The sequence below is a fragment of the Rhinopithecus bieti genome, unplaced genomic scaffold (genome assembly GCF_001698545.2).
Source record: "Rhinopithecus bieti isolate Rb0 unplaced genomic scaffold, ASM169854v2 scaffold_21155, whole genome shotgun sequence".
In the NCBI taxonomy this organism is placed as follows: Eukaryota; Metazoa; Chordata; class Mammalia; order Primates; family Cercopithecidae; genus Rhinopithecus; species Rhinopithecus bieti.
Genome location: NW_016810615.1, coordinates 804,319 through 819,538, shown reverse-complemented (window position 1 = coordinate 819,538; position 15,220 = coordinate 804,319). Strand labels below are relative to the sequence as shown.

The following is a 15,220-nucleotide window of genomic DNA, read 5'->3' as shown; positions in this document are numbered from 1 at the left end:
GAATTGATGGGTGCTGACGAGTTGATGGGTGCAGCACACCAACATGGCACAAGTATACATATGTAACAAACCTGCACGTTATGCACATGTACCCTAGAACTTAAAGTATAATAAAAAAAATAGAAAAATTAGCCAGGTGTGGTGGTGTACACCTGTACAGCCACTTAGGAGGCTGAGGCATGAGAGTGAACTCAAGAGGTGAAGGCTGCAGTAAGCTGAGGTCATGCCACTGCACTCCAGCCTGTGTAACAGAGTAGAGCAAGGCTCTGTCTCAAAAAAATAAATAAACAAATAAATACATAAGATAAACAAGTAGATAGCATAACATAATGCTACATATAATAGCAAATAATAAAAACAAGAAAAAGCAGAAAGGATCCAATGGTGATAGTAGAATTTGCTTTACAGATGGAATATTCTTTTACCTTCTCCTATAGTTGTCATTTGTTCACTCCTTTGAGATATTCTATAATTAAAGTAGTACCTAGCACAAATATAAAGATCAAACTAGGGTTTTAAAAATAGTTTATGAATAAACTGTCTTTTGGAAAGCATTTGTTATGACAACTAAGGACAAAAAAAAAATACAAGAGTTGAAAATGACCTGATGCCTAAAAGACAATTCAGAAGACAAATATACATTTTCTAAATACTTCAAGTTACTGAAAATGAGAGATATTCAGTTAATGTGTCCAAGAGATCGATCAAAAGGAATCTTTTTACTAACATACATCTTTATCTTTCAGAAGATGACTATACAGATCCAATAGGAAGCTTTGGATTCAGCTTGAAAGTGTAAAGTGCACAGATTTTGGAGCCAGTCATGCTTGTTTTCTGCTAGGAAATTTACAAATATTTAAACCTTGATGATAATGTGTACATTCCAGAGTTCCTCCTTTTACAGCTGTTACTGCCAGTGGAAACAAATCTGGTAAAACAAACGAATCTTACAAAACTCCTGAGCCTTCTCTTGATCCTAGAGTGCCTGGAATTCTACTTCATGATGTGCCCAGAATCTTGGCCAAAACCTTTACGAACTCAAAATACAGGAAACCAAAACACTCTTAAATAAACAAGTAGACAAATGAATGACTTTTAGATTCTTTCTCCAAAATTCTAATCTAGTACACAAACATAATATTTCTCTTCAATGAACTTTAGAAATGAACCTCTCCATTTCAGTATCAGTATTCTACTACTGACCACTGTTTTATTTCAATTTATCTCAATCTAAAACAGTTTTAAGACTCTTCTCAGAATTCAGACTCTCAAAACTCTAAATTTCATGACAAAAACAGCTGTGAATCAAACTACAATTACAATAAAGATTATAGGCTGCTAAAGCTTCTTAAAGCTTAAATCTTAATGCCTGCTACCATCAGAGAGGGCCAGAATAATCTTAAAAATGGATTACATCATATCATGACATGGTATAAATTCTGTATCTTTTCATCTTACACTTTAAAACATGTTTCTCAATTAAATGAATAGGATATATATACTCTAGCTAAATGAAACAAAGCAAACAGGATCCTTTTCCATAAAAATGTTATTCTGTTATCTGTAAAAAGGAACAGATATATATTAAACTATATAAACATTAAAATATTTTCAAAATGAGCAATCTTATTGAAATCACTTAACTGCTACACCCACCAGATTCCCTATCTATACTGTCAATGCTAATACCCACCTGGTGGGATTGTAGTGAAGATTAAAGGCCGAATACAGAACTAATAAACAAAGGTAATCAGTATTTATTGGCTGTTTTAACTAAATTTGAAATCCCATGTAGAACTTGTTCTGTAATACATAAATAAATAACCTTGTTCAAAAAGTTATTTAACTTTGAGATGGACATTTAGGCTAACTTATCACAGCTGACCCATCCAGAAAGAATTCTATTAAACATTATATTTCTTCAGGAACTATTACAAGACTATTTAGAATCAACACTACTAAATTGTAATGCACTTCATGAACATTCTTCAAAACAAAATCATCTCTTTAGATCACAGATACAGAACTTTTTGACATTATCTGACATAGTTCAAAACACAGTACTTTGAACTGAGACTAAATTCTTTTGGGAGGGAAATTCCCTAAAATATGTATATCATACAAAAAACAAACACAAACAAAATCTCTGTGGTCTAAGCAACACACACAAATTATTTCTCATGAAGACCACATGTTCATCAAACCAGAAACGCAGAGCTCTATTAATTATGATCTCTATATCAGGATGATGGACACCACTCTGAATGCCATTCTGGGTGTCAGGGGGAGCTTCTTCAACCACCAATGAAATGCTTCCACCCAAAAAGTGACATTATCTCCACTCCCATCTTCACTGGTCCAAGCATGTCATTTGGTGACTCCTAACTCACCAAATGACAGAGATGTGTAATCAGCAGTGCCCAGAAATAGCGAATTGACTACTAAACAATACATCAATGCCACCATACTATCCATGGGGATCTTGGCAGGCCTGCATTGTAGAAAAGGGACGAGTTTAGATCAAAGTGATTATGAAGGAGAGGAGGTTCTGAAATTTTCATAAAAGGAATGCCAACTCTACCATTTGGATACATTGCCTCTAACGTAACTCCCTCTTTAATCAGTAGCATAGATCTTTATCCTCTCACTGAAGAACTGTTTTATTCCAATATTTGCTAAAAGCTCAGCTAAGGCATGCAATAATTGAGGGACAGACTAAAAACCATGTTAATTCTTCATCACTCTAGATTTTCCACATTATTTATATCCCTCTTGCACCATCAGAAAGTGATATTACAGACCATAGTATACCATCTCTAAGCATAACTACCTTTGATGAATTTAGAGTAGTTAGAAATGAGTTAAGAGCAAAACTATTTGCCTTCTTCTTTCACAGTATCTTATCAAGAAGATAATTCAATACTTCATATTTAGCTCCTGTAACAGTAATTAAATCTAAAATATTTCTACTCAGAACTTTTGAGAAAAGGCTTTCAAATGCTCAGATGCGATAACTGAATTCACTTTACCCACTATCCTTATTTCCGTTAATATTCTAACCTCCTTTATGCGTAGCCAAGTATCACAAATATTAGAAATTCAGAGTTGTAAAAGAAGCAATACGTTACCGATTTTTTTTCAAATATGTCATTACCTAAATTCCTTAAGTCTTTATTTTATATTTTAAAAAAGGGTTTCAAGAGTAGTTTTTTTTTTCAGTTATGAAGGTAGGAATTTCTTTTAAAACCTTTTCTTCTTTGTATTTTTCTAATATGCATCTTATCTTTTGAAGCATTTAATCCCATAATTTACCTAAAGGAAGTATCTGTGTATTTTCATGCATATAATAACAAAATGAAAATAGCAAATAATGAATAATCGGTCTTAAAGAAAATGAAATCATTTAAAGAATTATTTCCACTGTCTTTCAATGGTATTGGAATATGATACTTACAAAGGTTCTGGGCAATTTTAGAATCTAGAAACTTAAGTTCTTTAATTTTTTTCTTAATTGATTTCTTCTCTTCAGTATCTTCCTCTTCTCTTCTCTCTGTAAAACCAAGAGTAGGTCCATGTTAGGGGCAGTAATTCATTCAAATACAGAAGTGTAAAAGTGAACTTTCATCATTAAATAAGCTAAAAGGATGTAACTCTTCTAAATAAAAGTTATAAAAACAAATAAAACAATAGATATCCCAAGACCTGAACTGTTGAAGATAGAAACTGGGAGCTTTTATGTCAGAGAAACTATGGAAAGTAAGTATTTGAAGGTCTAACAGGAAAAGCAACAAAAAAACATGTATACTATGGAAACCAATACCATTGGGTTTAAGAATAACTACAATTAGCTCATTTGAATAGCATACAGGACACAATTATAAAAATTAATATACTTGCACTCAAGTATATTTGCACTCAATATACTTGCAATATATAATATACTTGCACTCAAAATATAATTATTTTTAAATTGGATTATGAAGCTAGCTCTAAGAATGCTAACTAAAACACAGTCACTTTATGTCTAATGTACAATATCATTCTTATTTAAAACATGACTTATGGAAAATTAAAAGAATAGATTTTTTTGATTGTGAATGTTGAATCATCTATGCATCCTTGAAATAAATCCCATTTGATCATAGTGTATTATCTTCTTGATGTACTGTTGGATTTGTTTTGCTGCTATTTTGTTGAGGATTTCTGCATCTAAATTCATCAGGAATGTTGGTCTAAGTTTTCTTTTTATGTTGGGTCCTACTCTTGTCTTGGTATCAGTGTCAAGCTGGCCTTGTAGTATGAGTTAGGAAGAATTCTCTCCTCTTCATATTTTTGGAATAGTTTGAAAGGAATTGGTGTTAGTTCTTCCTTAAAATCTTGGTAGAACTCAGCAGTGAAGCCATCCAGTCTTGGGCCCTTCTTTGTTGGAAGACTGTTTACTACTGATTCAATTTCCTTACTCATTATTGGTCTGTTCAGGTTTCCTACTCTTTCTGATTCAATATTGGTAGCTAAGTGTCCAGAAATTTCTTCATTTCTTCTAGGTTTTCCAATGTGTTGGCAAACATTTGTTCATAATTAGCCTCTAACAATCCTTTTTATTTCTGTGGTATTAGTTGTAATATCTCCTTTTGGATTCCAATTTTATTTATTTGGGTTTTCTCTCTTTTTTCTTCTAACGGTTTATCAATTTAATCTTTAAAAAAAACCACAACTTTTTATTTCTTTAATCTCATATTGTTTGTTTTTTGTTTGTCTGTTTGATTTGAGACAGGGTCTCGCTCTGTCACCCAAGCTGGAGTGCAGCAGCATGATCAGAGTTCACTGTAACCTTGACTTCTCAGGCTCAATTGATCCTCCCACCTCAGCCTCCTATGCAGCTGGGACTACAGATGTGTGCCACCACAATCAGCCAATTTCTTTTTATTTTTCATAGAGACAGAGTCCCACTATGTTGCCCAGGCCAGTCATGAAACCCTGTCCTCAAGTGCTCCTGCCCTCAAGTGATCCTCCCACCTCAGCCTCCCAAAGTGCTGAGATTACAAGTGTGAGCCACCTCACCCAGCAATGTGTCTTCTTTTTTTGTCTCTATTTCATTTAGTTCTGCTCTGAACTTTATTATTTGTTTCCTTCTACTAACTTTGGGTTTGGTTTGTTCTTCTCCTAATTCCATAAGATACATCACTAAGTTCTTGACTTGCAATCTATTTTTTTATGTAGGCATTTTTTGCTACAAACTTCCCTCCTAGTACTGTTTGTGCTATATTCCAAAGGTTTTGGTATATTTTGTTTCTACTTTAACACATTTCAGAAATATTTTTTTTATTTTCTTAATTTCTTCATGACTTATTGTACATTACAGAAGCAAGCTGTTTAATTTCCATATTATTTGAAAAGTTCCCAAAGTTCCTGTTGTTGATTTCTAGTGTTATTCCATTGTGAGCTACAAAGGTACTTAATATAATTTTGATTTTTGAAAATTTGTTGAAACTTGTTTTCTGGCCTAACAAATGGTCTATTCTGGAGAGTGTTCCATGCGCTGAAGAGAAGATGTGTGTTGTGCACCTACTGGATGCTATGTTCTATAAATGTCTGTTAGATCCATTTGGTCTACAATGCAGTTTCAGATTGATATTTATTTGACAATTTTCTAGCTAGATGGTCTGACAAATGCTGAAAGTTAAATTCTCCAACTACAACTATATTGGAGTGTCTCTCTCCTTGTAGATATCTGCTTTAAACATCTGGGTGTTCTGGCATTGGGCATGCATACATTTAAAACTGTTATATTCTCATGCTGAATTTGTCCCTTTATCATTATATAATGATTTTGTCTCTTTTTATCTTTTTTGACAAAATCTATTTTGACTGATACAAGTATAGCTTATTCCTGCACACTTTTGCTTTTCATTTATATACATTTTTTTCAATCCCTTCGCTTTCAGTCACTGTGTATCTTTACAGATGAAGTGAGTTATTGTAGGCAGCATATTTTTTAATCCATTCAGCCAGTCTATAACTTTTAATTAGATAATTTACACTACTTATAATCAAGGTCATTACTAATGGGTGAGCACCTACTCCTGTCATTTTGTTGATGATTTTCTGATTGTTTTGTACTTGCTTTGTTCCTCTCTTCCTCTCTGTTTATCTTTGCAGTTTGGTGGGTTTCTGTAATAACAATATTTGCGTCCTTTCTCATTTGTGTATCTGCTCTATAGGGAGTTTTACACCTTTATGTGTTTTAACAGTGGTAGATATAGCTTTCTTGGCTTCCAGATATATGACTCTCTTAAGCAAGGAGTCTAGTGGTAATGAATTCCCTCAGTGTTTGCTTGGCTGGGAAAGACTATTTCTCCCTCATCTCTGAAGAATAGCTATCGTGAGTAAAGTGTTCTTATCTTACAGTTCTTTTCTTTAAGCATTTTGTATGTATCATCCAATTCTCTCCCAGCCTGTAAGTTTTCTGCTAAAAAAAACTGATGTTAGTCTTATGGGGATTACCTTACATGTGATTTGACACTTTTCTTTTGCTATTTTTATAACGCATTCTTTGACGTTGACTTTTGAAAATCTGAATATAATATGTCTCAAAGAAGACTTTTTGAGTTGAATCTATTTGGGAATCTTTGAGCTTCGTGTATCTGGATGTCTATTTCTTTCCCAAGACTTAGAAAGTTTTCAGCTATTATTTCATTAAATAGGTTGTCGATGCCTTTTTTCATCTCTTCTCCTTCCAGTAATCCCAAAACACAAACATATATTTGCTTAATTGTGTCCCACATGTCACACAGACTTTCTTAAATCTTCTTCTCTATTTTTCTTTTTTCTTTTTTTTGGCTTGTCTGGGTTATTTCAAAAGACCTATTCCCAAACTCAGAAGTTACTTCTTTTCGTTGCCTAGTCTACTGATGAAGATCTTGGTTGTATTTTTTATTTCCTTTATTGAATTCTTCAATTCAAGAATTTCTATTTGGCTCTTTTTTTAATATCTATCTCTTTGTTGAATTTCTCATTCTAATCAATTGTTTTCCTGATTTATTTATATTGTCTACTTGTATTCTCTGTGTTTCATGGAGTTTTGTAACGATCATTATTTTGAATTCCCTTTCAGGTCTTTTATAAAGTTCTTTTTATTTGGGGTGTGCTGTGGGAGAATTACTATGTTCCTTTGAGGTATCATGTTTCTTTTCTTTTTCATGTTTTTTTTTGTGTCCCTATAGTGATATCTGTGCACCTCCTGTAATAATGACTTCTAATTTTATAGAGTAGATTTACAGCATCAATTAAGTAGAGTGTTTGGAGTTTTGGGTGGGAGCAGCCACATAGTCTCTGTGTAATTTATTCAGCTATAATCATCAGCAGTGTCTGAGATTTCCTCAGTGGCTTAGGCTGCAGTTGTTTGTGGAGGCTTTGGTATTACTTTCCTAGTGATGAAGATGAAGAGCCAGACCCAAAGTGGGTCTGTCCTTGAGCCCAGGTGGCATGCATATGGATACCAGCAGGCTCTAGTCATCAGTCCTTAACCCCTGGGCAGCAAACATAGGTTCTGGGAAGACCAGTCCTTGGGCCCCTGGGGGTTGTACTTGGGCACTGGCAGTAACAGTCAGGTGGCACATGTGATCATATGGCAGTCCCACACTGGAGATGGCAAGGTCGCTATTGGATAAAATTGGGAACGTGATAAGAAAGAAGAGTGTAGCAATGTGTTTCGGTAGATATGTAAATCAATAAAGGTAAAGTTCAAAATCTGAAATGCTCCAAAATCTGAAACTTTGAGCATCAAGATGGCACTCAAAGGTTATGTTCAAAGGAAATGTTCATTGCAGCATTTCAGATTAGAGAGATTTGGATTAGAGGTACTCCACCAGTAAGTATTATACAAACATTCCAAAATCTAAAATACAAAACACTTCTGGTCTGAAGCATTTCAGATAGGGGATATTCAACCTGTATATTACAATTACATATTTTGTTACATAGCATGAGGTAAGAATCAAAATTTCCATTTTCCAAAACATTTGATATTTCTGTGTCATTTTATATAACTAACCATCTTTCTCAACTGATTTTAAGTTACACTTTGATCATATACTTAGTGTCTAGATATGTTATTTCTATTTTTCTGGCCTACTAGTTCTGCTCCATTATTCCCTGTGGTACTGTTAACACTGCTATCACCCTGTCTTACGTACTATAGATTTATGATACATTTTATTCATTGTCTGCTCAAATTATTTTTCTCCATATCTAAATTTTGTTCATTTTTTTGTTTGCTTTTTTGAGATGGAGTCTTGCTCTGTCGCCCAGGCCAGAGTGCAGTGGTGTGATCTCGGCTCACTGCAACCTCCGCCTCCCGGGTTCAAGCAATTCTCCTGCCTCAGGCTCCTGAGTAGCTGGGACTACAGGTGCATGCCACTATGCCCAGCTAATTTTTGTATTTTTTTTTTTAAGTAGAGACGGGGTTTCACCATGTTGGCCAGGTTAGTATCGAACTCCTGGCCTCAAGTGATCCACCTGCCTCGGCCTCCCAAAGTGTTGGGATTACAGGTGTGAACCACCATGGCTGGCCCTCATTTATTTTTCCACATGAACTTTAGAGCAACCCAAAAGATCTAAAAATAAAATCCATTAAAATTGTATTTGAATTGCAAGGCAATTGTAAATAGATTCTGAGATTTGATATCTTGACAATTTCCGAACTTCCTTATCATAAATATGGCATGTGTTTATAATTATTCAACTTAGCACACTGTTCTTCATGCACGACCTATATATCTTTTGTTAAGTGTTAGGTATCCAAAGGACATTTAATTTATAGTCCTAGGTATTATGTAGAAACTTTGCCTAATTTTGCATACACATTTTATAATCAGGATTTTACTTAGTTTGTCTTTCATTCAGATAAAAAAATGTATTAAGCAACTAAAAGAGACTGTGTTAGGCAACAAAGATACAACGCTAGACAAGATAGAGAAATTCCTTGCCTCAAAGAATTTAAGGTCTAATTGAAGTGACTATAAAATAAATGACAATTATAATACATAGATGTATTAGTGATGTTATAGTGAGAACTACACAAGAATAAAGAAGAGCACCCTAAACATACTTGTCAAAAATAGTCCTTTTGGGTTAAATACCTAAGCAAAGTTTGAAAGGAAAAAGGAGTCAGCCAGGTAAGAAGGTGGGGATATGTGGCAAAGACACAATAATAGAAGGATAATATTTGAAGGTATAAAGGTGCAAAAACTCTAAAGGCACTGAAAGATGTGAGGATAATAAGAACAGAAAATATAAACAGAAATAAATGACACCAGAAATGAGTCAGGTACCAGATCACACAAGATATTTTAAGCCAGAATAAGACATTTGGATTTTATTCTCACAGTAATGAGGAGCCACTGAAGATTTAAGCACATGAGACATCAGGAGAACTACATTTTAGGAAAAACTCAGGCTAAAGAAGGTGGTTTAGAAGAATGGCAAAAATAACAATAGAAGGGCAAGACTGAAGGAAGTTGACAGTAATCCAAAAGAAAGTAAAGGGTACCTTCACCAAGGGCAGTAACAACAGGAGGAGTGTGGATGAGTTCCAAAAGCAGATTCTATAGTGGGAAATAGACTAATTATTGATCTAGCCCAAATTTGTCTCTTGAACTCCAGACTTGAACAACCAACTACTCTCTCTCAATATCTTTATTTGGATGTCTAATGAGCAACTGTACTTAACATGCCCAAAAGCAAACTCCTGACATATATGTGCCTACCTCCATATCTGCTCTCCTAACTATTTTCTTCAGCTTAAAAAAATGGGAATGTTCTTTTTGTTATTTTCAAGTCAAACACTTGAATTTTTGCTACTATTCCCCTCACAATAATATCTAATCCATCAGTGAATCTAGTCGATTCTAACTCCAAAATATTCACTAAAGTAATCGCTCCTCACCATCGCCCTGGTACAATTTCTTTTCGTGGTTAACATCTTTTTTCATCTGGACCACAACTTGTTTCTAACTAGTCTCCTTGCTTTCAGGCTTAACCAGCTGTAGTCTCTCCACTACAGTGCAGCAAATGAATCCTGCTAAAACTTATTGGTAAAGCCTTCCCTTACTGCCTTATATAGAAAGCAAACTCTTTACCTGGTGTTCTGTATCAACATTGCTCTGCCTTTTTTCTCCTTCAAAGCACTTACTCCTTACATACTATAAATTTGATATTGTCCCACTTCCTCCATTAGAAAATAAGACCCTTAGAGGCAGAAACTTTGATTGCCACTATATTCTTAGCACCAAGATTAAAGCCTGGAACACATCAGGTACTCAACAAATATCTTTTGGATGGATATACATATGGTCACTTGTGTGTATGTATGTATGAATCGGCAGAGTAAAAGAGAATAAAGAGGATACTCAGGCTTAAGCTATCAGATAGATGATAATGATGGTGTTTATTTAGATAAATGATGGTGATGTTTATTTAATTCAGCAACAAATGAGAAACAGGTTTGGACACTAGTCCAGTTTAAAACATGTTCAGTTACAGAAGCGCTTCTATATCCACATAGTCATGTACAAGAGGCAGCTGGACATACAGAAGTGGAGAAGAGAAAATGGGAATGATGATACAGGTATCAGTCCTAGTAACTACTTCATTGACTGTGACAAGTTTTCCAGGTACCATATAATGACACTTTCATCTCCTTATTTCCAGAATTTAAACTTTATTTCTGGTCTTGTTGTATTAGTTAAAATTTTCAGATGAAGACTAATAAAAAAGTTAGTAGGATTCCCTTCCTTAACCTGACCAAATAGCAATCCTCAACTTCTCAGAAAATATATATGTTTTATTTTCTTGTCTTTATTCTTAAGAGCAGACTGTAACTTTTTATTTTTCTCATCATTATCAGTATCCTTTTACATTCTGAAACATTTCATAGTCTACCAAAAGAAAAATGTCAAAGACACAAGTAACTGTAAATTTTAAATCACACTTTCTGAACACCTATTAAGGACTGCACTGAATGCTTTCCGTTTCTGTTTCTTATATAATTCTCATTATAGTCATCCTAATACTACTACTACTATCATTGTCATCATCATCATCACAATAAGAAAAAATAATGCTTAGGTTAATTTTAAGCAACAAATCTGATAAAAGAATGATGACCACCTGACTTGGACTCCAATATTATTTTCACTACCTATGAAGTACATTAAGTGTCACAGTTTAAAAAAAACAAATACAAGCAACCTTCACCACTTCAACCTCCAAATAAGACACTGACATAATTTAACCAATTCTACTTTTTGAAAATAAAAATGACAAATTAGACTCTTACTGAATTTAATGTATCAGGATACTCAGGATGGTGAGTATATACCCAGTAAGATAATGCTCTTCTCCCATCTTCGCTGCTATCATATACTCATAGGATTGTTGGAACAAAGGATCAATGGCACTTAGAGAGTGAGAATATGGACAAAGGGATACAAAGAAGCAGAATTGCCTAAGAGAGAAGACAATAGAAATTTTAAAACCAAAAGAGAAATACTTTTTTGTTGATATGAAGCCAGATAATGAGTCTATTATCCAAAAGATTGATTTGGAAAATCTTTCATATTGAGAGATAACAAAAGGGTTTTTGTTTGTTTGTTTGTTTGTTTGTTTGTTTTATTTTTTAATGTAATCAGGGCTGCATCAGTGGAAAACCAGCAAAAATGTTTTATGCAAAGATCACTGATAACCTAATGTTGGCAACAATAAGGATGAATTAACAACGAATGAGAATAAAGGAGGACATTTAGTGAGAATAAAGTTTTTATACAGAATACTATTTCCATTAGTCATGCTGGCAAAACCTCTGGTAAAATACTAGCATGCCTGGAGGAAGGGCAAGGTCTTCCTTCAGAGAACTCAGGCCTGGTATCCTGCAGCAGGTTCTACATCCCAGCCCGCCACATACTAGTCACTAAACCTCATTATGGCTGTGATTGCTCATCTATGATATAGGGACACTGTCCCTCTACGAGTAGTTATGAAAATGAAATGAGATGATAAACACCTTCATGTAACCCTCCCCCTGTGGTGACAAAGAAGAATACAATCAGAGTCCATAAACACAATTTAGCATTCAAGAGTAAAGCACACTTTAGGCTCAAACCCATGAATCGGTGGAGCTATTCTTCTAAAGCCAGTTCAAAATACATTTACTCTGAAATACTAGATTTTCTCAAATATAACATGAAACTCTGAATCATAAAGTCAGATAATTAGTGCCATCTATACTTGTGATCTAGCTTTGTTGCCATTAGAGTTCTGTGTTTAATCTTACTTCCTAGAGATGCTGTGTAAGGCTCCATTTTTCCAAGAGAAGATTAATACTGTTCAAAAACTGTTCTGATCACTAACACAGCATATGCCGCATTTTATAAGGGTTTTATGTCAGAATGAAGTCAAAGATGACAAAAGTTTCTATGTTGCCAAGAGCCATGAACTGAAAAAGTCTCTTTTAATTACATTTTCCCTTCATTCTTTTTCTATTTTCAAAGTTTCAAAATAGTCGCAAAATTATATAAAGAATATCCTTTCAAAATATTTTCTTTCATACTAAACTTTCCATTTAAAAAATTACAATTCCATGTCACATGGTTATACATATTAGTACATAATCAGATTGATTAATCTACTAATCAGATTGATTAAAAACATAGCTTTCTAGGAGTAAGACTCCATATAAATGTTATCATACATTATTTAACCATTGCAAAAGAAAAAACACCTCAGAATATGCAGTTTTAAATGTTTTAGTAGTCAGTATAGGCATAAAAGGTAATAAAAAACACCTTTCTCTTTCTATAACTGAGTATTTTAAATCAGCAAACATTACTAATAAGTGTTTATTCTGCTTTTCTTGGTGCTCCCTGGTTAAATGTATCTTATGACAATATGCATTTAAAATATTAAGCATTTTAAGCTTTTTTTCTGGTATGTCTTTAGCATAGATATTATTAAATTTTACATATTAATGTTTATAATAAATTACCTTTTTAAATAGACTGTAATTACACTAGCCTTAAGAGGATCAAAATAAGTATATCTGATTAAATAAGCAAGCATTCTTCTCTATGACATAGAGAGAAGTCAATAAATTCAACTCAACTAAAAAAATAAGGTAAGCAAAATAATTTGTCTAGAAAATGAAAAACAACAGTCCCTAACAGTCTTCAAATGGGGAGACATCTATGAAATATTTGCATAATTGCTGTTATTTTTCTTTGCTTTCTAACCCATAAGATTCTAAGAGGCTGATAAAGAGTATCAAAATTTAAAAGATACAAATTTTTGAACCAGAACAGCCCTTCAGTACGGACTTTAACCACTTCATTCTATAAATCAGGAAACCTAAGCACAGAGAATATAAGTTACTTGCTGAAGGTGGCACAAGGCTTGGCTATGAGCAGTCCTGAGACCAGGAACTGACCGCCACACAGCAAGCCTAGATCATCCTCCGGGACAGGGAATTTGCATGAGGAAAGCAGTCCGCAACCAAACACATTAGTAAGGATAACTCCCCACACTTTGCATTTACACTTAATTCAAATTTTCCCTTCCTGTACATGTTCACCAGGACACTCAGTGGGAAACTGAATAGGCCTGAGGGAGGGAAGAGAAATGTTTAGTCTCCAGAACACAATGAACAGGATTTAAAGCTTTGGGAAATAACTATATAGCTGACTCTTGAACAAGACATGCTTGCACTGCACAAGTACACTTATAAGCAGATATTTTTCAATAAATGTAGTCAGCTTTCCATACTGGCAGATTCCCATTTGCAATCAAGCACAGACTGAAACTACAGTATTCTCAAGAAGCAAAGCCCATGGATATGGAAGGTCAACTGCAGGTTGGGCAGAATCAATTTTAGGACTTGAGTATGTGTGGATTTTAGTATTTGTTGGGTTCCTGGAAATAATCCCCTGCAAATACAGAAGGAAGACTCTAGTTCCAAAGGAAAAGTCAAGAATTTGCCTATCACTACCTCTCAAGTAGTAGGTAACTTTGGATAGGGTTCAGTTATTCAGCCATATAGTAAATGGAATACACCTGATAATCCGAAACTTAAAGGTCAGAAATGGAGAACAGGCAAATGACTGAGAAAAAAACTAAATTTCTGAGAGTTAACAACATTAGTGGTTGATAGGACAATATAGTTTCAAAGAAGGTTTAGGTAGCTCAAAAGCAAATGATTCAGAATACATAGGGAAAAAAGGGAAAAAATTTGGAATGTTTTTGTGAGTTGGCAATAGATCCTTGAGAAAACATCGAAGTAAATACTTTGGTACTGAAAACCACATTGTATAAATCACTTTAGTCATATCTGGCCTCTCAAACCAAGTTTTAATATTTCTAGGCACATAAATAAATGGGTATGTACCTAAAAATATAAAATAATCAGTGGAGAAATAGGCTATTTTCTATTCAAATACTAATATATGACTGCCATAACTAATCAGTGTATTTTACTAGCAAAAAGAAATCTGTTTGACAATTCAAGGCTAATAATTATATAATATATAGAAAGAGTAGCTGAAGCCCTAAATAAAATTTTGTGAAACAGATTATTTCAACTGTAGCAATCATCAAAAATGTAGCAGATAAATGCATATTTCTCTTTCTGTGACATTCTGTTTTAGCAGACAATGTCACAAAACAAATAGTCTTTTCTCTGCAACTCAAGTCCTATATGCACAGGAATAAGAACCTCACTGCTTAATAAACCCTTCATTACGGGTATATCTAGTTTTTTTAACCACAGTTATATGTACAAAAGAACTGTTAAAGTATTGGGAAATATTCTGTTAAAAAAACTAAAAGTATATACCTCAAAACAACAACGATTTTTATAAAGATGACCTAAAGAATGCTTCCCCTACCTCTTTATTCCTATAAGAAATTAAAAATCAAAATATTTCATAAAAACTGCTTAATATCCAAGGATCTTTTAAATTATAATGATTAGCAACTTTGCTCATCTCAAAAGTATGACCCCTACAAAAAGAACCATTTTATTGAGGTTTCCTTGGGTATAATCATCCTCTCATAACGAAAGATTTAACTAGCAGAAAAACAAGAGTTCAAATCAAATAAAATATTAACACCATTCAAATTTGCAGATGAAACAACTTTTTAAATTCACAAGCTGTAGATTAGGGAGAAAAAT

General features: G+C 33.9%; 1 protein-coding gene across 1 annotated transcript in view; it reads right to left on the bottom strand.

The window, feature by feature from the left end:
* The window catches only part of DIAPH3 (diaphanous related formin 3), a 522,774-nt gene that overhangs the window by 273,491 nt on the left and 234,063 nt on the right, over positions 1–15,220 (bottom strand). Inside the window, 1 exon segment of the mRNA XM_017892515.1 lies at positions 3,455–3,550. Within this exon segment, the coding sequence (XP_017748004.1) occupies positions 3,455–3,550 (96 nt within the window).